The following is a 23,174-nucleotide window of genomic DNA, read 5'->3' on the forward strand; positions in this document are numbered from 1 at the left end:
CCCCCGCAGCCCCTATCCCACTCACTTGCCCTGTCCGGGTCTCTTCCACCCCCACCCCCACCGCCAGCCCCTACCCTACTCAATCCTCCAGAACAGGACCACCAGCAGCAGAAGCTGTGACCTCATCTCTGGACCTTGGCCAGGAGCCACGTTCCTTCCCAGGCCCCAGAGCTTCTCTGCAGCTCCTCTGCAGCCCCCCTCCCCCCTACCCTGACAAAGGAGGAGTTGAAAGAGGAAGCCAGTGTGGAGAAGACAGAAAAGGCTACAAGAAGGGGCAGCTACTGGTGGAGTTGATGGAACACTGGCCCTGGAGTCAGGAGGGCCCAAGTTCAAATTTAACCTCAGACATTTACTAGCTGTGTGACCCTGGGCAAGTCACTTAACCATGATCACCTCCCCTAAACCCCAAGAAGATGGGTTCCCCATCTTGGGCTGACTCAGAACTCTCTTAGCTCTGGGAGGACAGACTTTCTGCAAAGGCTTGTAATGGTGGGTGTTTGCAGGGGGAGCTGTGGGTCTTGTCTGCCATTCTGGAATCAGCTAACCCACTTTCCTGACCTCAGGATTTTTGCAGCATTGTAGAGGATAGTTGGCGAATACTTTCAGGAATGCTACATGGCTGTGGATCAAGAAACAAACAATATAGTTCCCAAAGAATCAAACTTATAAGTGACTCGAATAAATAATAAAGGAGCACATGGCAGAGAGGGCATAAAAAGCCTGTGGCTTATTACCAGTAGGGACCTGCTTATTCAAAAAACAATGGTAAAAATACGATATTATCTAGGAAATATGTGTTGGGAAAGTGAAGAGGGCTGGACATGTGCAGGAGCCCAGCACGGCAGGATGCCTGTGTATTCTTAAGCCTAAGGAAGGCTGCCAGCACATTTGACATATTCTATGGGAAAACATGGGCAGGAGTCCCACCAGACTGGAGATGTGAATGGCTTGTGATCTATACCCACGCAGGACAAGTCCCATCACTGATGAGGCTGAGACTCTGCTGAATACAGAAGCATTATCCAAAGGGTGGCTAGTGACCATCTAGAAAAGGAAGCAATCATCACTCAGAGCCACTAAGAACAGTCAGAGGTCATATGACTTCTTTGTCTCTTGACAAGGTTAGTAGATCAGGTGAACACTGTAGAGGTAATTTTCCTGGATTGGATTTTTTTTTCTTTAAAGTTTTATTGTAGCCCTTTGTTTTTATATCACACTCATTTCCTTTCCTCCACCCTGCAAAGGCAAGTCTTGCCCTAAATGACCCCGATTTTAACCAAATATTTGCCAACAACTCTCATGATTACCTGGTGGACCAGACAGGGTGATTTAGGTTAAAGGATAACGTATTGAGCAGATTAGGAGCTGGTCAGGAAGAGTGGCTATTACTAGTTTAAATTCAGCTTGTAAGGAGGCCTTTAGTGGAGAGCCCCAGGAATTTGTGCTTGGTCCCGTTCTGTTGAGCATCTTTATCAATGATAGGGTTAAAGGCTAATCAGATTTGCAGATGAGGCAAATATATTGGGTGATGGAAACAATCTAAAAACATCTAGGAAAAATGAGGCAAATCTAATGAAATGAAAATTTCAAAAAAAACCAGTGCCAAGTCTCATTCTTGGGTACAAAAATCACTCTCAGAAATACATAGTGGGGGAACTATGCTAGATTATAGCTGGTCTGAAAAACAGCTGGGGGTTGTAGGGTCCTGCCAATTCAGCACAATTCAGCAGTGTGACAGAGTGATTTTAGGCTGCCTTAAGAGAAGAATACATTCCAAAGCCAGAGGTGAGAATTCCTTGGAATAGAGTTCCAGATGTGGTACCTCCTCGGGGATGTATGAAAGAAGGGTCATTCTCTCCCCTTCTCCCTTCCTTCTTTCTGAACTTCAGAGCTCTGAGTGCTTCCTGACAGCCATATTGACTCTTAACTGGCTACTGATCTCAGCTCTGCTCTGTGGAGGGAAAGCAAGGCTGCCTGGGGCAACTGTTGTCCATTTGTGTCTTCTTTGCCTTGGTACAAGGCCTTGTGAGATCTCAAAAGGCAGCTGGCATCTTCCCATTGCTGGGTACTCCAGCAGCAGGGTGGTGTTCATCAGAGGAGCAGTGGTAGCAGCAGCAACAGTAATAGGGGCAAGTCAGGAGAGTGAAGAGTCAGTCAGGGAGAGAGGGAGACCACCGGAAAGCAAGAACCCACATGGTGCTGACTGCTCTGCTCAGGGGACATGAAATGCTGCTACTAACAAGCAGTCATGGAAAACAACTGTTGGCAAATATCCCAGTAAGGCTGGAATATTAGCTTGTCAATCAGCTGGGATTATTTGCTTAGCATGCCTTTTTCTGTGTCAGAATAAAACCACCTCTTCTGTATTTGACTCCATCCAGTCAACAGACCTGGACAAACTATGCCTTGGAAAACTCAGGCAGCTGAATCTGATGACAGCCTGTCCATGCCCTTTGAAAGACATCCAAGAATGGGAGGGACTTCTCAGCTATGACTTGTACTTTGGGTACTTAAAAAAAACAACACTTCTTCCCTTTTCTTACAAAGACCCCTTAGACAAAAGTTAAAATAGCATTGTTCCTCTGGAATGAGGCAGAGTTCAAATTGAAACCCTGGGAGCTCTTCTTCATCATTGAAGATACAGGCAACAGGAGAGTAATGAGCACGGGGCAAAGCACTTGGAAAAGTCAGGAACTAGGATTAGTGAAGATCATCAGCCACAGGGGTCCTGAATAGCTACTGGGCAAGGCATGACATCAGGGAGAAAATTAAGTGGGACAATATTCTTTACCAGAACAGTGAAGGGACTGGGCATTGGGCATTAGGAGGATCAGATGAAGGCACAGAGGATGCTTAACGTGGTAGGGGGACAGAATGGAGGATGTCTTCTCAAGGCTGTAAATGGAGGAGAAATGGGTGCAAGTCTAAGAGAGGCTGAATTTGGATCAAAGTAACACGCACCCTCATAATAAGAGCTGTGCAAATTTGAGCAGTCAGCACAGTGGAGAGAGTACTGAACTGGAGTCAGAAAGCCTTGAGTTCCTAACCTACTTTAGACTAACTGTGTGACCCTAAGAAAATCTGAACCCTCTACCTCAGTTTCCCTCCTCTGTAAAGTGATCACATGAATAGGACCTACCTTTTGGAGTTATGTAGAAAAATGAGATAATACATTTTAAGCCCTTTCCAAACTTTAAAGCCATATAAACGCTAGTTATTTTTGTTATTGTTGTTTAAGCAAAGGCTGGTGGACTGATTCCTCATTGAGTCATAGAGGAGACTCCTGGTCAGGTGGGTGTTGGACTAGATGGTTTCTGAGCTCTCCTCTGGCTCTGAGACCTATTGATTCTTCCCTTCTTTGTAAATGTGCACAAATCACCCTTTTGTTGATGGGTTCTTGAGTTTTCCAAAAGAAGAAGTCACAATCTCTGTCTTTAACTTTAGAAACGCCACTCTCTTCCCCTTTTTGAAGCTCTGTGAGGTGTCCTTCCCATTCTCTGGAGTCCTTCAGAGTCATGGTCAGGCTGTCCTCAATCTCTGTCAGTTCTTTCCATGCCCTCAGTGTGGTTTGTCCAAGTCTGTTGACTTGACCTCATTAAGAGCAGCTGGATGCCCTTTCCCTTCCATTCTGCCCACTCAGCTTCCAGCCTTGACTTCCTGTTGGGCAATCCTGTTCTACCCCTTCCACTCACTTCCCTCCTGCACAAGCCCATGAACCTTCTGAGCCTGATGAGGGGCTCATCTCCTCCTTGACCTGCCTCAGCCCTCATTGGCAGTGGATTATCAACGAGGGAGAAGATGAGGTTTAGTTTGGAATTAGGTCCAGATGAAGAAGAGATGAGGATTTGGCTTTAGCTGGACCCCCAGGGGTCCCTGGATTACACTTTGAGCTAATACACCTAGCTAATATCTATTAAAGGTCTTATTGAATTAAAGAAAATATCTTTTTAGAAGAAGGGGGAGCAGAGTATGGTTGTAGAAAACAGGGAAGGATTCTATGGGGGAAGTGGAGAATTAGTGTTTTAGGTCTGTCTAATCGTGTTTTCCTTTTAGACAATTCAATATCAATGCAAAGGTTATGGGTAGGCAACCTGAAGGGCTATAAGAAATTGCCTTTCACTTGAGAAACTTTGCTGCCTCTAGGCAGAATTAAAAACACCTTCCCAATGTGCTGTAATCACTTTTCCCCTCAATAGATTATTTGTTCCCAGAGTTCTGTTTGCTATCCCCATCTGTCTTTAATCCTGCACCGCTTTCAATTATCCTTTGTCTATCTAATTATGACTAAAATGTCATTTCTTGATCTTTGTGAACAGAGGGATGAGGGGCTGGTGACAGAAGAGGAGAATTGCAGTAGAATCTGTGGTGAGCTTGAGTTAGAAGTGAATGGAAGGATTTTGCGACATCAGGGCCTCTCTTCTCTGTGTCATGCCTTTGGACTAAAGAGGAGGGGCCAACACAGTTTCCTCTATTGGCTTTCTCCCCCTCCTAGTCTCCCTTTGTCTGAACTTTGCCACTGATTGATATCCACTTTAGCTGACTGACTTAAAAATGAATTTATTTTACATTGTGCAAAAGTGTGGAAATCCCAGTTTCTATGTTGATTCCCCAACCAGCTATGGCTCAGCATCGTTTCCATGTATCATCTGGTATCATCTAGAGACTTTCTCCTAGGTATTGCTTTTCAGATCACATCCGAATTCCATCCATGGTCTTTACTATGCACTCACTTTATACCTTAAGAGATACCTGTGCCCTCCATGGAAGGCAGAGAGCCCATGGGGACCTGGGTTTATGCAGGGTTTACAGGCAGAGTCTGCTGAGGTTGGTCTTATGTTAATGGTAGGGTGATGGGGTCAGGAAGCTAGACTGATAGCCATAGTTTCTAAAAATTAAACAGGAGGGCTTACTCAGAATGAAGAAAACAATTGTAACTTCCATAACACTAAGTAAAATGAGCTGGAGAAGGAAATAGCAGACCACTGCAGTATCTTCGCCAAGAAAACCTTAAAAGGGGTCATAAAGAGGCAGATCTGACTGAAAAGCACATAACCTTGTTTCCCTCCACTGGTGACTGGAAAGGCACAGGAGCATTGTCCATTATCTAGAACCCTGGCAAGCATGCCACCATGGAATTGACGCACAATGCTGATGGACTTCTCCTTCAGAAGGTCAGAAGGCTCTAAAACCAAGCCCTTACCCACATAGTCTTTCTTTTTAAAAATGTTTTATTTTCAGTTCCAAATTTTCTCTCTCCTTTGACTCCATTGAGAAGGCAAGAATTAGGATGCCCATTATACCTATGAAGTCATTGTAATGTAATGCCAAGCAAAGGCAACTTCCCAAGGTTCAAAATACCAGCATAGGTGCTGTCCATTTTATTCAGTGACCAACCAAGAACAGAGAAGATCAAAACATGACATCATTCCAAATACAGCATTTACTAAGCATGATTAAATAATCTCCAAGGACTACCCCACCCCAGGACCTTCCAATCATTCAATCAATTACAAAGTCTCTGTTCTAAATACTTCTCCACCCCTAGGCTATACCTTAATTTAATCCACCACAAAGTCCCTCTTCTCAAATGGAGATTAGTTTCCAAACATAAGGTCAAAAGTTCCCCACCCCTGGATCACAATTGAATCTACCCCCAGAGTTACATCAAGTTTAAACACAGCACTTAATACCCAGATGGAGGTCTTTTCTTCATCTTGACATGAGGTAAGTTCTCAGCAATCTTAGTTCCTGGGGAGACAAGGCTTAGCAAGGCCATAAGATACATTGCCAGTCCCTTCATGAATTCATCCTCTGTCTGTAGAACAGTCCTAGAACCCCTGAACACATTAGCAAAGCCCTCTCCCAGGATTTCTGTAAACATACAACAAGAAAATCCTTCTTCAGGGCTTCTGAACCAACAGAAAGGCTCCCAGACCCCTGCAACAACAGCACTGTCCTTCACCAGTGGACAGTATTCATTCTGTCTGCAGGACAGTCTCCAGACCCCTGCAACAACAGCACTGTCCTTCACCAGTGGACAGTATTCACTCTCTGTCTGCAGGACAGTCTCAGGGCTTCTTAGTGAACAGCCAGGTTCCAGGACTTCTTCAACAAAAGGACTGTCTTTCACCAGTGGACAAATCTGGCAAAATAACATCAAAACAGACAGACAAAGTACCAGCAAAACAGCCATGTCTCCTCAGTCCTTGGCAGCTCAGGGGGCAGGTCTCAAAAGTCCAGGGCAATTCAAAGCGGCCACCAGCAATTCTCTTAGTCTCTCTCTCTCTCTCCACGAGGTGCTGCTTCCAAAAAGATCTTCCGCCTCTCTCTTGTCTCTCCAAATCTACGTCACCAGCTCCTCCCAGTTCAGGACTTTCTTTTCACATCAACAAGTCCATCCCACAGGTGGGATTAACAAGCTCTGGGTTTTAACACAATCAATTTGAAAACCAAGCCAATACAGGGGAATCTTTAATTGCCATTACTATCACAGTCATGCAAAACATAGTCCCATATTAGCCAGGCTCAAAAAAAGGCAAGAAAAATAAAGAGAAAAAAATATACTTCATTCTGTGCCCAGAGTCCATCAGTTCTCCATCTGGGGGCAAATAGCATTTTTCATCATGAGTCCTTTGGATTGTGCTGGGGCCTTGTCTTGATCAGAGTAGTTAAGTGTTCTTACTTGATCATCATTCCAATATTACTGTTACCATACGTAATGTTCTCCTGGTTCATCTTGCTTTCCACCACATGGTCATTCACCAGATACCATCAACTCCCTAAGATGTCAATGAAGCAAAGGGGGGGCCAAAGCTACTTCAGGTCTTTTCAAGAGACCCCAACAATCAGACTCTGTAGTCAATCAGAAAAGGCTCCTCCCAACCAAAGTGTTTAAAACTAGTTACAGAGTGACCACACATGCTCTGCAGTCTGTCCAAAGCCCACTGCCCCATTTGTCATCACCATGCTACTGCAAACCATCTTCCCAGACCTCCCACATGAGAAGCTTGCAGCAGCTGAGCAAACTGAGAGGGTCTGTGCATATATGCCTGATCCCAATGCAACTTCTTTAATTCCACATTCTAGAATATTGTCAGAAGGCAAAGTTGAGCTTTAGTTGGTCAATAGACCACAAAGTCCATTATCTTTGCTTTTTTTAGTTTTCAAAAGGACATTAGGCCTTCTTCAATGTACCACTCCCTTTCTTCATGGTGAATGTACCAAGGACTCACCATGAGCCATGCATGGTGAAAAGCACTGGACATAGAAATAGAGAAGTGAGACAGCATCTGTCTTCAAGGAGCTGAATCTGGCCTCAGACTCTTTCTAGCTTTGTGATCCTGGACCAGTCACTTCTCCACTGTTTACCTCAGTTTCCTTATCTGTAAAATGAACGTGACAACACCACCCACCTCCCAGGGGTTTTCTGAGGACTGAATGAGTTAATATTTTTAAGCTTTGAACAATGCTTGGCACAGAATTGTTATTTAGTTGTGTGTGAATTTTTGTGTCCCCATTTTTTGGCAGAGATATTGGAGTGCTTTGCCATTCCTTCTTCAGGTCATTTTACAGATGAGGAAACTGAGGCAAAGAGGGTTAAGTGACTTGCCCAATGTCACACAACTACGAAGTGTCTGAGGCCAGATTTGAACTCAAGAAAATGAGTCTTCTTGATTCCAAGCCTGCTGTTCTATCCACTGCACCACCTAGCTGCCCTGGCATATAGCAGGCACTTAGTAAGTGCTTATTTCCTTCCTCCCTCCCTTCCTTCCTTCCTTCCTTCCTTCCTTCCTTCCTTCCTTCCTTCCTTCCTTCCTTCCTTCCTTCCTTCCTTCCTTCCTTCCTTCCTTCCTTCCAAAAAGACCTGCAAGGCTCTTTCTACTTAATTGCCTTTGACATTGCCTCCCAATTAACTAATGAGGGGATGGGGGTAGTGAGGAAGAAGGCCTAAATGCTTAGATTCACCTCTTTTCATGGATTATTCAGAGCATGCACAGATATCCCCTGCTTGCTCCCAGTTCAACATGTAAAAGTCAGGGAACTATGTGAAGTTCAGAGAAATACAGTTTTAGAAAACCATACAAGGACAGCCAAAGTCATAATATCCAACCAGAGCTTGGGGCTGGGATCCTTCTGCTGTCAGCTGTATTGCTCATTTCAGTTATTCATTCATTTATTTGTTTATTCATTCATTCATTTATTTATTTTAGTTTATTTTTAGTTTTCAACATTCACTTCCATAAGTTTTTTTTTTTTTTTTTAAAGCATTTGGGGTTAAGTAACTTGCTCAAGGTTACACGGCCAGTTATATTTTGTGTGGGTGTTAAGTATCTGAGGCCGGAAACAATCCCGGGTATCCTGACTCTGGGGCCAGAGCTCTTATTTTCTCCCCCTTCCTCCCCTCTCCCTCAACAAGATGACCTGCAATCTGATATGGGCTCTACACATACATTCATATTACACACATTTTCACATTAGTCTTGTGTAATGGGAATGTAAATTTTTAAGATCTTCCCTGCCCTTAGGCCAAAGTGCACCTGGAGCCTGGGGTAGGAGGCTTGTTTTTCAGTAGATATTTTTTGATTGGCCAGTGGGTCAAAAAGTTTGTTACATTCTCTGAGCCAGGAGAAGGCTATATAAGCCCTGATGTGAGGCTTTGTATTGGGGCTCACTTTGAGAAGTGTTCTGTGATTTGATCAGATGAAACTCTGGAAAGTCGTTGTCCAGAGCCCCCGGCTTTGAAACCCAGATGTTTGGTATGGATGTAATGGTTGGACAGTTTGGAAATCTGTCTACTTGATCTGTTTCTGTCTTGATAATTCTGTCTGTATATTCTGAAGTTCTGACCTTTTTCCCCTGACCGAGGTAAACGATATATGTTTGACTGATTAAAGTAAGCTTGTTAACCCATTTTGAGTTGCTTTCCTTTAACAAAGCAGATCTAAGAACCTGTGTTGGCATCAACCCTAGGGATGCTGGTGTGCTTGCCACTACAGTCTTGTCACATAGAAGAATTATAATGAATGGGGGAAACCATGAGAAAGAAAACAACAACAAAATAAAACAAAAAAGAAAAGTCTGCTTCAGTCTGCATTTCTGACTCCATAGTTCTTTCTCTTGATGTGGATGACATTTTACATCATGAGTCCTTTGGAAATGTTTTTGGTCCTTGCATTGCTGAGAAGGGCTAAGTCTATCAAAATCAGTCCTCATGCAATATGGCCATTACTGTGTACAATGTTCTCCTGGTTCTGCTCACTTCACTCAGCATCAGTTCATGTAAGTCTTTCCAGGTTTTTCTGAAGTCCTGCTCATCATTTCTTATAGCACTATAGTATTCCATTACATGCATATACCACAACCTGTTCAATCATTCCCCAGTTGATTGGCATCACCTCAATTTCCAGTTCTTGGCTACCATAAAAAGAGTGGCAATAAATATTTTTGTACATGTGGGTCCTTTTCCCATTTTTATGATCTCTTTGGGACACAGCCCTAGAAGTGGTGTTGCTGTGTTAAAGGGTCTGCAAATTTTTAAAGCTCTTTGGGCATAGTTCCAAATTGCTCTGCAAAATGGCTGAATCAGTTCACAACTCCACCAACAATGCATTAGTATTACAGTTTCCCACATCTTCTCCAGCCTTTGTCATGTTCCTGTTTTGTCATTAGCCATGTATTGCTCATTTTTATGAAATCAAAGCAAAGCTGCTCGATTAGTTTTGTCCGACATATTTCAGATCTCATGAAACATACTTGTGGGTGAAGAAAGTCTTTGTGGTTTTTTTGTGGGCTGGCCAACTTGCAGGCAGCCTACTCCTCAGGGGCTGCTATTTCCTCCTCCATTAAAGTGATGTGATCTTGCTGAGGCTAATAGGCTGAATCTTTCTGTTTTAATCATTCCAGGTCTCTACTAATGTTTGCTGACACATTCATTTTGAGATGCTTCAGGCTGGATGGTTGGTTCATGCACAGCATCCAGAAGTTTGTGGTCCTTGCTTTGGGGAAGGGGGAGGGCAGCTCACCTAGTAGGTCGGCCAACAGGGTCTGTGATGTTGGCCTCGTTGGCTGTCTCCATTATGAGATCATTTACTCTGGGAAGGGAGGAAGAGGAAAGGAAGGAGGGGAAGAAGAAAAGAGAGGGAGAAGAAAAAGGAGAGACAAAGGGTCAAGGGAGTAAGAGAGGGGGAAGGAGAGAGAGAGAGAGAGAGAGAGAGAGAGAGCTTGCTTTCATTTACCACACATGTCTTTCAGACCTAAGCTGGCTGGTATCCTTGGTTTCTTTAGATGAGACATCCCCTCTTCCTTCCTCATGGAAATTGTTTCTTTGTGTCTTCAGAACTTGAAAGCACCCACCTCAGAACCCCTATCTGTTATATAAACATTCTATTCCATGAAACACCCACAACCTCAGCCTTTGTAGGAGATCTGGCTTTCCCATTGGTGAATTTTGAATGTTCCTTGAGCTGGCCCAAGAGAGGAGATCCTGCCTCACTGAACACAGGTCAGTCTGGGCTGGAGCAAACTTGTTCCTCTTGTGAAATTAGCAATTTCCCTGTTTTCACACACCAGTTTCCTGTTTCAACTTCCCCTTTGCTCTGACAATGGGGAGAGCTGGAGCGAAGAAAGCAAGAAGCGGGTAGACACATCTGAGGCCTGGCTCTCTCCTGTGCCGGGGATGCTGCTACTGCTGGCCTTAATCTGGGAAGGTGAGTGGGAGTGGATCACAGAGGAGACAAGGGGAGGAGGAGAGGTTGGAGATACTGATCCAGGTTCCTTCTACCCCCAGGGTCTCTGTGCCAGATTGCAAGATATGAGGTCCAGAGGCAGCCTGCAGTGACTGTGCTGGAGGGGATGTGTGCCCGGGTACCCTGCAATATCTCCTCTCGTTTGGGACGCACGCCCAATATCTCCCCAGCCCATGGCTACTGGTTTAGGAAAGGGACGTCCAAACAACATGACAAGCTTGTGTCCACAAATGACCTGGACCGGGAGGTAGAAGCAGAATTCCGGGACCGATTCCACCTCCTAGGGAATCCTGGGATGGCCAACTGCTCCCTGAGCATCCCAGAAGCCAGGAAAGATGACAGTGGGCAGTTTTATTTCTGGATGGAGACAAGGGGACAAGTGAACAGGACTCACCTGAAACTTATGGTTGATGTGAATGTGACAGGTTAGGAAGCACCTGCCAGGAGAGGCCCCCAGGGCAGGAGGCAGCTGAGCCTCAGGGGAAGACAGGCCTGGGAGGCTCCTCAGACTCAGAGGCCCAAGTGGAGGAAGCAACAAAGGGAGAAGGGAATATACAGGGCAAAGCACTCATGGAGAATGGGGAAGGCCAGAGAGGATGTAGAAGCCATGCTCCAGACCCCACAGACTGGAATGGAAGGGAAGACAGTGGGGTCCTCTCTATGAGGAAGCACAACCCTCGGCAAAGCTGAGAAGGGCTGCGGTGTGGATAGAAAAAGCAATGGATTGGCAGCTCCCAGAGAAGTGGACTCAAACCCATGATTGACTACTTCTGGCCTGTGGGACAATTAGCATATAACTGCACCTCTCAGGGCCTCAGTTTATCCAGCTGTAATATCTTAGGGTTGGACTGTATTTTCTCTAATGGGTTTTCTATGTAAACTCATGGTCATTGAAGAGGTCAGGAAGATAGGAGAGGATGCCCAGAAGGCTGGTAAGGGGCAGGGCCCTGATTGGGGTCATACTATGATGAGAACACAGTAGGGACCTTAGGGGTGGGGGAGGTACCAGCATCTGGGAGGACACTTGAGGCCTAATTCCTCCCCAGCCCAGGGCTCACTGTCTCTCTCCTCTCCAGACTTGATCCAGAAACCAGACATCTCTATTCCAGAGGTGCTGGAGTCGGGGAGCCCAGTGACTCTGAAGTGTACATTTCCTTGGGCCTGTGGGGAAAACAGGCCCCTCACATTCTCCTGGATGGGGGCTGCCCTCTCCTCCAAGCCACAAAGCTCTGGGCCATCCCCCTCCTCAGAGGTCTCCTTCATCCCTGGGCCCCAGCATCATGGCACCAACCTCACCTGTAAGGTGACCCTTCCTGGAGGCCGTTTGAGCTCAGAGAGAACCATCCAACTCAATGTGTCCTGTGAGTGCTGGGGGGAGGAGGCCTGAATCCGCCAAGTGAGGGGGTGAGGGAGGGGTGCATTAAGAGCCAGGGTGGTGGCCCAGGGCTGGGAAACCAGATGCTTTTTCTCCTGGGCAGGGCAGGGAAAGCTGCCTCCCAGCAGAGACACAGGCTGGGGTTTCCTATTTTTTCTCTCAGTTTCTGTGCTTTCATGTGCCAATGTCAGTCAGGTAAGTTTAGCCTAGATGGCCTCTGGGCTCCCTCCCACCCTGATGTTCTGTGATTCTGGAATTTAGTCTGTTCCCTGCCTGATGCTGGGCTGGGCAGTGAGCCCCAGCCCCAGCCAGCCTGGTCCTTCTGTTGCAGATGCTGTGCAGAATGTGACTATCACCATGGCCCAGGACAACAGGACACCAGGTATAGCAGAGCCACAGGGTGAGGGCAGGGAGGGCACCTGGGTGCTTCAGCTGCTACTCTGAGGGTGGGCATGGATGTCAGGGGAAGGAAGGAGACAGGGGAGACAGGGCCTTTCCCTCTGCAGGCCCAGGTTCTCTTTGTCCTGGGCTGACCCTCCTCTTGGAATGACATTAGGTCCCATTTACTCATGACTTTAAGAGCTAGAAACCACTTTCCTCCCCACAGCCCCATGAGATCGGGAGTGGGAGAGTTCTTATACCCACTTTCCAGATGAGAAAGCAGAGATGCAGAGCTGTGAGGAGGGCTGACCAAGTTCCCACAAGGTCCCCAGAGTCTGAGAAGTATGAACTCAAAATGTAGAGTCTAAAGGTAGTGACCTCCCCACTGCACCAGGCTTGGGCTGAGAGGGACAAGTCTCACCTTGGGCTTGGGTTCAGGTTCCCAGGGCAGGGCTCTGTCCACTGGACCTCTCAAAGTTTCCCTCTTGGGGAAGCTGCCAACAGAACTGCATGTCTACAATCCAGGTCAGATGGGGAGGCCTTGCTCCCTGGGGTAGTGATTGTGGTTTCTGGGCTGATCTAGGGGGTCTGAGGGGCTTCTGTAGGAAGAGGCTGTGGGGGATGGGTGTGGGTGCTGCTGCCAGGAGGGGACAGGAGCCTGGCCATACAGGCTGAGCCTTTAGCCTCAGTCAGGGCAGGTGCAGTGTCTGCCTTGTGGCCACAGGGCTGCTGGGTGTGGGGAACTGGATCCTAATGGTGGTAACATTGGGCTCCCATGATAGAAGATTCCCAGGCTCATGGTGTGGCCATTTCCGTCCCCTGAGAACATGTTTATTTTATTTTTTAATGCTGTTTAAATTAATTAGTACAATGAAAGAAAGGGAGAAATAATAAAGGAAACAAGGGAGGAAGGAAGGAAGGAAGGAAGGAAGGAAGGAAGGAAGGAAGGAAGGAAGGAAGGAAGGGGCAAGTGGAGACCACTTTTTCCTGAGTCAGGGCAGGAAAAGCTGCCTGCCAGCTGAGAGGTATCAGGGGCTACTGAGAAAGGCCAGAGAGACGGTCCTGTGCAGAGCCTAGTGTAGGAGTCAGGAGTCTGAGCCAGGAGACTGGAGCTTGTAACACACCAGGCTTCATGTCTCCATCCTTTCCCCAAGGAGATAACAGACTGGGGATTCCCTCAAGGTTTGCTGACACCCCAGGATACTCTGTTTTCAGGGTCCCCTAATCCACTAACCTAGTCTAGGGGAATTTGGGCACACAGCAACTGCTAGAACCAGGCAGGAAGAGATGTGGAAGGCAGTTATCAGAGCCTGGATCCCAGCCCTGTGCCCACTGGGCTGGGCTTTGTGTCCCACCCCTGGAGAAGAGCCTGGCAGCCCTGGGTCTTGGGAACTAAAGGGGCCACTGGGGTTCTTAGAGGGAGTGAGACTGAAGGGTAAGAACTGAGGCCTAGGGGACAGTAAGCCCCCTCTAACCAGCCCCCATCTCTCTCTACCACAGGCTTCTCTGCCCAGGAGCACAGCTCTTGGCCCCTGATGCTCACACTGCTCAGGGGAGCCCTCATGGGGGCCGGCTTTCTCCTCACCTATGGCCTCACCTGGCTTTATTACACCAGGTGAGTGTGTCTGCCCTCTGACCCACAAACCCATGACATCTCATGCCCCTATCTTACTGCTCCAATCCTCTCTTCACTCTTCTTCCCAGAAATGGTTTCTGTGGTCACTTCTGACTCCCCACCCTTGGGGAGCCAACCATAAGCACCTGGCTCTTACACCTGTGTCCATCACTGTTTCTGTTCCTCCAACAGGAAGCCCCTAGGGAGGGAGCAGCCACCAGCTCCAGAAGGGGCCTAGTCATCTATGGGACAGCTCTCCTGGCCTTGAACCCAGCCCAGACCTGCCTCCTGCCCCTTCCACTCAATGGCCCCAGGTCTGCCCTCAGGGACCCAGCAAGTCAAGTCTGTCCCTCCAGCTACAGGACCAACCTCCAGGACTAGAAGACGGTTCTCAGGACCCCCCTGGGTCTCCTCTTCTCCCTCTGAACAGCCCCAGGCCCTTCCCCTGATTGGCCCACGGCATGATCTCAAGGCCTTTCCCTACCTGGGCTCCCTCCTCTCAATGAGCCCCAGAGGGAAACTGTCCTTCCTGAACCTGGTGCCCAGAAGTGATCCCAGCTCCCATGTGGTGTATCAGAGCCAGGCCAGCTGGACTGTCCCCCCCTTCATTCCAGGCCCAGGGCCCCTTTTCCAGCATCCTGGGATGGAGTTAGCTCATGGGGCTGCCATGTTTCTCATCTGCGACTCCATGGGCCTGGAGCCTTCCCAAGCTGCCCCAGCCAGGCTGGCCTCCTCCTGGCCTGCCCTTTCTGCCTCCTCTCTCCCAGCTCAGGTCCTCAGACCCTTTCCCCCTGGAGGCCCATCCCCAGGCCTGCTGACCTACTGAGCTGGGCCTTGGGCTGTGGTCTAGGGTGAGAGGGCTCGTCCCTGCCTGGGAGCAGGGCTTCACAGGTCAGCTGTGGGACCCTCCTCCAAGGTCGCAACAGGCTAATAAATTGTTAATGTCTCATTTCTTAAAGTTTCATTTTATTCATTTATAAAAGATAAAGAGAGTTCCCCAAGGGCCTCCCTCCCTGGGTTTCTATGAAGCTTCACTGGGACAAGTTCTGTTTCTTGCATCCTCAGCCTTAGCTATAGAAAGGTGAGTTGTCATGACAGGCTTAAGCAGAGTCCCCTGGGCTCCCCCTGACCTGGACAAAGGTCCATCTCTGCCACCTCCCAAGGCCCTTCATTTGCCCATCTCTGAGACCTTTGTCACGCTGTGAGTTGGCCCATCCCAGAGCTCTGTGGGAGGGGGTAACCCCCTGCCAGACTGTGCCCTCCCTGAGGGCAGGACCTGGGTCCTATCTAAACCCTGGGGCTGAGGAGGCTTGGGTGCAGGAGGTGCTCAATGCAGGGCTGTTCAGTGGAGCTGAAGCTGGGCCAGCACCACCTTCCTGCCCCCAGCCCAGCCCCAGTCCAGACTCCTAAATTCCCCTCTAATGCCCAGGTGAAAAGCCCACATCAAGGGTCTCCCCCAGGCTCTGCAGCCTGGCTCTCCCTGCTATAGACACTCCAAGGGGGAGCCCCTGAGGCCCCCAGCCCATCTCTGTTCCGACTCCTAAGCCCCCTCCATCTGCCTTCACTCACCCTCTCCCTCCCCATAGCCCTGGGTGGGATTGGGGAGCCACACTCCTGAGGAAGAGGGGAGGGCAGAGCTCCTTGGGCACTGTCACCCCCAGGCCTCAGACTCTCTGTCCTTCCATCCTTGGCTTGGAGTAAGGGAAGGTGGAACAGGAAATTGGTGTTTGGAGAGGAACCAAGGGGGTGAGTGTGCAGAGAAGGAAGGTCCCTGTTCCTTCTGAAACAGGGTGGGCTGCCCTGGGGGCTCTGGGGCTGGAGGACAGGAGCCAGGGTCTAGGGCCAGCTTGGGAGAGGTCAGCGGATACAGGGCCCCTGGCAGGACAGACCTGCCCAGCTCCCATGGCTGAACCTGCTCTCCTGGCCCCTCACTGGGGGATAGAGAGGGCAGTCCTGAGGATGAAGGGAGGCAGGGAGGATGTCTGTAAGCCTGGACCCGCTACCTAGGATGCTCCAAAGCCCCAGCAGCCCTGGCCTCGGGCCGGGAGAGCACCTTCAGCTGTTCACAGAGCACCCAGGGCCATCCCAGATGGAAGGTTCCGTTTTTTTGTGCTATTTTCTCTCAGGATGACTTTGGATAAATCATTTGGTCCTGTTCCTTGTCCTCAGTTTCCTCATCTGAAATGAGAAGGTTGGACTTGACACTTACTATTCCCTCCAGCTGGGTAATAATGGTCGCCAGGGTTCTGAGTACTGCCTCCCCCTCTCCCCTGGTGCCATAAGTGCATGTGTGTTTCTTATTTGGGTGCAGGGAGGAAGAGGTCCTGCTCCTTCCAGATCCCCTGCTGTTTTCCATCTTTTCCACTAGATGGTAGAACGCCTCTTCTGTTCTTCATGGGCTCAGTTTACCCACCCCCATCACTCCCTGTGAAACCCCTCAGGTCCCCCAGGCATCACTTCTCAGACTTGCCAAGTGGGGAAGGTTCCTGGCTCATACAAAGATTTCCCAGGGTTGTGGGTAGCATGCCTAGAGCCCCACTGGCTTTAATCAGGGGTTCCCAACACCTCCATAGCAGGCTCTGTCGAAGGGGGTCCCTGGATAAGCAGGCAGGGCAGCAGATGCAGAGGGGAGGGAGCTGAGGGGGCACTTTCTGTCTTCTGTAAAGGCAGCGGCGGGAGGAGGGGGGCCCTCTGCCCTCCGGAGGGAGAGGAGACTGAGGGGCCTCTTCAGACTCCCAGCCCACAAACCCAAGCCTTGAAGCCACGAAGCCGAGCCCAGGCCTGGCCAAGCTCCTCCCCAGGCACTTGTTTTCTGTGTTTTATCTCCATGAAATGTTCAGGAGGAAGTTCAGAATCAGCTCATTTCTAGGTCATTGCATATGGGAGTAAAAGATTGCCAATGATTTTTGTGCAAGCACCAAAGGGGATAAAGCATACTTGACATAGGACAGCCTTAATTTCATGCCATAGAAATAAAACAACCAAAAAAATGTTGAAAAGTCCATAGATCCAGGGTCACACTGCAGGGCTGAGTCTTGACTTAAGTCTCTACATCAGTGCTCAGTCCCTGGCTCTTCCTCCAGCTTCAGCACTGGAAGAAAGCTTAGAACATGGATCATCAGAGCTAGGAGACCCCTCCCCACCTTCTGCTCCCTCTGACCCTGAGCAGTCCCAGCTCCTTTTATAGTATGGTGCACACTCATTCACTCTCTTCCCCAGCCTTGCTCATATCTTCTGTACATTTCTTTTATTTATTCTTAAATCTCCATTTTCATGTACATTTGTCCTTTCAGATAAATCCCATTTTTGTTCCCTTGGTGTCTTCAGAATCATATTCTTTTTGGGGGAGGGGCGTTAACAATCTTACTTTAATCAATCAAACATATCATTTACCTAGTTTAGGGGAAAACGTCAACACCCCGAACTTCAGAGTATACAGAGATGTAATGCCATGCACAGAAGGTTTCCAGAAGAATGCTACTGTGAACAGCTTTTTTAAGGTTCTGTTTACTTAGTATAGTGATCACTCTATTCCATAACAAAAGCAAAACATCCATGGAAAATCAAGGTACAGCATAATTCAAAATACAGCATTCACCATATTTCAACTTATCACAGAAAATCACAATATAATATTCATAACATAGTCTCAAAGTAAAATAGTCACTCTTAAGTTAACTCAATCAATCACGTATCAGTAGTCTCAAAGTACATAGTCAAAGTCTTCTACCCTTGGGGCAAAGTCTTGATTAACTCAATCAGTCACTTATTCAGCAAAGTCTTACTAAGTATCATAAGCAAAACCCTCCACCCCTTAGGTCACTATTAAACTATCATTCCATAATTACTCAGTACCCAAGGAGAGGTCTTTTCATCTTGACTTGGGGCCTGTTCTCAGATTCCCTGGATCCCCTTCCATGGTCCCAAATTCTACCTAGATTCAATAGCAGACGGCTCCCAGTTCCTTGTCCAGCTTTCTGGGGAGGTCCTGCTCCACACTGGTGTTCACAGGGTCTGGTCCATGTCAGATCCTTCACCATTTCTGCTCCAGGGAATTCAAGGCTCAACCAACACACAAACAAGCAAAGTCTCAGCATCCTGATCATGCTTCAGTCACCTGGGCTCCTGGCTCCTGGGCTCTGGGCTCCTGGGCTCCTGTTCAGAAGAAGATCCACCACCACAAGTTCTCAGGACTCAGTTCTCCATTCTTCTGTAGCTGTTCTGCCACCAGATCTCGGTCTCAAGGAAATTCTGACTGTGTCTTTCTGGGGCTTTTCCTCATATACACACAGCCGGTTTCAGCCAACCCCTTCCTGTTACATCAGTAACAGGAGACAGGAGTTCATACCTTCCGTTTCCCCAACAGAGGCTTGATCAGTTACAAAGTGCTAAGTACCTGCTACTTTTGCCAACACAAAGGGATCTTCAAATTCAAAATTACATCACCATTACAAGAGGTTACAAGCAGAAGTTACAAGAAGACAGAGAAACAGATCAGCAGACAGGCTTCCCACTGTCTGATCATTACATCCATACCTAGTCAGTACCAGAGAGGGAAGCACCAACATCTGGATTTTCAAAGCCGGGGGACTCGACAGCTGCCCAGAGTCTCATTCAGTCAAATCACATAACACTTCTCAAAGTGAGCCCCCCCCACCCTGAATCATATTCTTAAATGCCCTCCTTCTTTCTGGGCTGACCACCTCTGTGCCTGACAAATCTATTACAGGGAATACTGTCTGTCTCTCCTCAGGATCCTCTGAAGCCAGGAACATTCAGTCTTTTCAGGATGACATCATGTCAGTAACCAGGTACCTAAAAGAGAGAAGGAGAAAAAAAAGAAAGGGAAAGCAGGAGATGGCATTGGAGCTGAGATTTGGTTCAAGACAGGGAAAAGGAAAGGAGGCCTGAAAGCCCTGCAGGGGGCACAGCCAGGGCAAAGGCCTGGACATGGGAGATGGAATGCCATGCCTAAGCTGGTCAGTGTAGCTGCATTAGAGAGATCTTAAAGGAGGGCAAAGTAATAACAACAATCACCAGCATTTGTGCAGTGATTCAAGGTCTGCAAAGCACTTGGTAAATATCCTATCTGATCCACACAACAAGACTGAGAGGGAGGAGCTGTTACTGTCCCTATTTTACAGAAAGGAAAACTGAAGCTCAGACAGGAGAAAGGCCAGCAGGAAAAGCCTGAGGCCGGATTTCAGCTCAGCTACTCCTGATCCCAGGGCAGCCTGCACAGGACGGGGGTAGCAGTGGTTGAAGGGCAGCCCCTGCTCTGGGCCAGGCCCTGGGCACTGCCCCCTGTCACCCACATAGACAGGCTGTTTCCTACACCATCCAGGGCCCAGCCTGTGCAGCAGATCTGTCCTCTCCCTGCCCCTGAGTCCTGCCTGTCCCTGGAGCTGGCCACAGACAGAAGGCCCCTCCCCAGTGAGCCCAGCTAAGGAGCCCAGGAGCCCACTGGGGGAAGAGGACAGGGCTTCCTCTCCTGAGGAAGATCTTCCCTCTCTCCACACAAGGGCTTCCTCTTTCATCTTCCTCTTTGTCCTGAGCCTGACACAGATGTCCAGAGGGAGCCATGGTGTTCAGGGAGTGACACAGCTCCCCACAGAACGTGCCTCTGTCCTGTGTCTAGATGCTGCTGCTGCTGCTGCCCCTGCTCTGGGAGGGTGAGTGTGGCTGGGGCAGAGGGAGGCTGGTCTGAGGGGTGAGAAGATGCTGACCAGGCCTCTGTCTGCCCTCAGGGTCCCTGTGCCAGAGAGTGGAGGTGCAGCCCTTGGTGACAGTGCAGGAGGGGATGTGTGCCCATGTCCCCTGTGCCTTCGAACACTATGGACTATCAGACAATGGCCACAAGACGGTTCATGGTTTTTGGTTCAGAGAAGGGACTGATGTTTTATATGACAAGCCCGTGGCTACCAATGACCCATCTCGGAGTGTAGAAGAGGAAGCCCAGGGGAGATTCCATCTCCTTGGGGATCCCAGGATGAAGAATTGCTCTCTGACCATCACAGATGCCAAGTTCTGGGACAGGGGAAGCTACTTCTTCCGTTTTGAGTATGAGCATGATAGATATAGTTACCGAAAAGAACCACTTCATGTGCAGGTGACAGGTAAGATGCTCCTCTCCTGGGAGGCTCTCAGTATATAAGGCAGGGAGGTCTGGGGAATGGGCTGGACTTGGAGACCCTGAAACTCCCTGTGGGAGGGTGAGAGAACAGGAGGACAGGTTGGGAACCCACTCAGGGGGAGGGTCAGACCAAGGGGAGGGGATGAAGACCCTGCCTGAAGCTCCAGAGCTGCCAAGGGGAGGGAAGGTGGTGGAGTACCCTTTGTGAGGAACCAGGACCCCAAGCAAGCCTGAGGGAGGCCATGGTTGTGCTGGAGAGAATTCTGGAGCTGCTGTCAGAGGAAGTGGATTCAAATCCCAGATTTCTGACTAAATCTCTTTGGAGCATTTGATCCTATAATTTTCCCCTTCCTCTCTGGACTCAGCTTCACCTAATGTCAAATGAAGGGCTTGTTCTCTCCTGCTTTTAATGAAACTTCCTCTTGACCTATAATTTGTGAGTGACTTGGTGCCTGAGGATGACAGGGGATGCCCAGAAGGCTGGTGAGGAGCAGGGCCCTGATTGGGGTCATACTATGAGGGGAACATAGCAGGGACCTTATGGGTGGGGGAGGTACCAGACTCTGGAAGGACACTTGAGGCCTAATTCCCCTCTCCAGCCCAGGGCTCACTGTCTCTCTCCTCTCCAGACTTGATCCAGAAACCAGACATCTCTATTCCAGAGGTGCTGGAGTCGGGGAGCCCAGTGACTCTGAAGTGTACATTTCCTTGGGCCTGTGGGGAAAACAGGCCCCTCACATTCTCCTGGATGGGGACTGCCCTCTCCTCCATGCCACAAAGCTCTGGGCCATCCCCCTCCTCAGAGGTCACCTTCATCCCTGGGCCCCAGCATCATGGCACCAACCTCACCTGTCAGGTGACCCTTCCTGGAGGCCGTTTGAGCTCAGACAGAACCATCCAACTCGATGTGTCCTGTGAGTGCTGGGGGCGGGAGGCCTGCATCCCCCCCAAGGGAGGGAAGAAGGGAGGGGTGCACTGAGAGCCCAGGGTGGTGGCCCAGGGCTGGGAAACAGATGCCTTTTTCCTGCACCATGGATGGGAAAGCTACCTCCCAGCTGTAATGTCAATGGAATATGAAGATCTTTCCCATCCTTTAACAGACCTATGTGGCCTCAAGTGTTCAGTCATGCTCTGACTCATTCTGAGTCACTCAGAGCTGACTAGGGGAGGAAGAGCTTCCTTAGGGGTAGGATTGTTAGGGGAGGCTGCTTGTAGGAAGGCTTTCATACCTTGTGGCACTAAGTAAATTAAACACTGGGCCAAGAGGGCTTTGCCGCCTTCTGGCTCTGAGCCTATTAGGTGAAAACTAGATACTCTGGGAGGCTGGCATTTCGTTTTGGGAGCTCCCTTCTGAGAAGGACATTTTCACTTCCCTGGATGGGCCTCTGAGTAGCCATAGGTTAAGGGCCTCCCACCTTCTCAGAGGTTTGTTTACTCACGATCTGGTGGTGAATGTAGGCGGTTATAAGTGCTTTGTTCAGACAGTGGGAGCTCTGTCTGTTTAATCTCTGTGCCAACTTCTCTGCTTGTATTCTGTCCTTATCTATAATGAAAGTTTGATTGTTGACTCCTTTAATAGTTTTCTTTCCTTTAGCAAAGCAGATCAAAGAACCTTTGATAGCAGGCCATCCTGGCTGTGGGAGGGTGCTTGCAGATGTACCAGCACAGACACAGGCTGGGGTTTCCTATTTTGTCTCTCTCTCAGTCTCTGTGCTTTCATGTGCCAATGTCAGTCAGGTAGGGTTAGCCTGGATGGCCTCTGAACTCCCTCCCACCCTGATGTTCTGTGGTTCTGGAATTGAATCTCTTCCCTGCCTGATGCTGGGCTGGGCAGAGAGCCCCAGCCACAGCCAGCCTGGTCCTTCTGTTGCAGATGCTGTGCAGAATGTGTCCGTCACTGTGGTCCAGCATAGCAGGACAACAGGTATTAACAAAGCCCCAGGGTGAGGGCAGGGAGGGGTCCCATGTGCTGCAGCTTCTACTCTGAGGGTGGGCATGGATGTCAGGGGGAGGAGGGAGACAAGAGAGGCAGAGACTCCCCATCTCCAGGCCCAGCTTCTCTTTGTCCTGGGCTGCCCCTCCTCTTAGAATGACATCGGCTCCCATTTATTCATTACTTTAAGGGCTAGAAACCACTTTCCTCCCCACAGTCCCATGAGATGGGGAGAGGGAAAGTTCTCATCCCCATTTTCCTGATGAGAAAGCTGACACTCAAAGCTGTGAGGAGGGCCTGACCTAGTTCCCACAGGGCCCCAGCACCAGAGAGATGTGACCTCTAAATGTGGAGTCTCACGGTAGTGACCTCTCCACTGCACCAGGCTTGGGCTGAGAGGGAGAAGTCCCTCCCTGGGGTCCAGTTCCCAGGGCAGGGCTCTGTCCACTGGACCTCTCAAGGTTTCCCTCTTGGGGAAGCTGACCTGGCTATCTACAGTCCAGGCCAGATGGGGAGGCCTTGCTCCCTGGTACACTGATTTTGGCTTCAGAGCTGATCTGGAGGGTCTGAGGGGCTTGTGTAGGAAGAGACTATGGGGGACAGGTCTGGGGGCTGCTGGCAGTGCGGGAAGGAGTCTGGTCATCCAGGCTGAGCTAGTCAGGGCTCAGTCAGGGCTAGTACAGTGTTTGCCTTGAGGCCACAGGGCTGCTGGGTGTGGGGGAACTGGAAGCTGGGGACAGGTACATTGGGCTCATAGAGAAGAAGATTCCAAGGCTCACTGTGCACGTGTTGCAGTCTCCTGAGAACTTGTTTTGTTGTTTCTGTCTTTCATATTACTTTCCCCCTAAATGATACATTGAAACAGAAAGAGAGACACAGAGATAGAAACGCAGAGAGACACACAAAGAGAAAATAACACAAAGGAAGAGAGAAATAAAGGAAGGGAAGAAGGAAGGAAGGAAGGAAGGAAGGAAGGAAGGAAGGAAGGAAGG

At 49.1% G+C, this 23,174-nt stretch overlaps 2 protein-coding genes across 2 annotated transcripts in view; both read left to right on the forward strand.

Annotated features, from left to right (window-relative positions):
* The first annotated feature begins 10,558 nt into the window (after positions 1-10,558).
* LOC138161850 (sialic acid-binding Ig-like lectin 14) overlaps positions 10,559-23,174 on the forward strand; it is a 138,660-nt gene continuing 126,044 nt past the window's right edge. The window contains exons 1-3 of the mRNA XM_069088859.1: positions 10,559-10,706; positions 10,787-11,170; positions 11,822-12,106. Coding sequence (XP_068944960.1) covers positions 10,676-10,706; positions 10,787-11,170; positions 11,822-12,106 — 700 coding nt within the window. The 5' untranslated portion in view covers positions 10,559-10,675. The remainder of the gene's footprint in view (positions 10,707-10,786; positions 11,171-11,821; positions 12,107-23,174) is intronic.
* The window catches only part of LOC138161556 (sialic acid-binding Ig-like lectin 13), a 36,744-nt gene continuing 33,324 nt past the window's right edge, over positions 19,755-23,174 (forward strand). Inside the window, exons 1-4 of the mRNA XM_069088293.1 lie at positions 19,755-19,788; positions 19,864-20,232; positions 20,879-21,163; positions 22,123-22,173. Of these exons, the coding sequence (XP_068944394.1) occupies positions 19,755-19,788; positions 19,864-20,232; positions 20,879-21,163; positions 22,123-22,173 (739 nt within the window). The remainder of the gene's footprint in view (positions 19,789-19,863; positions 20,233-20,878; positions 21,164-22,122; positions 22,174-23,174) is intronic.

Source organism: Petaurus breviceps, unplaced genomic scaffold (assembly GCF_028583685.1).
Source record: "Petaurus breviceps papuanus isolate PSGF00001 unplaced genomic scaffold, PetGlider_PUasm1.0 185, whole genome shotgun sequence".
Classification (NCBI taxonomy): Eukaryota; Metazoa; Chordata; class Mammalia; order Diprotodontia; family Petauridae; genus Petaurus; species Petaurus breviceps.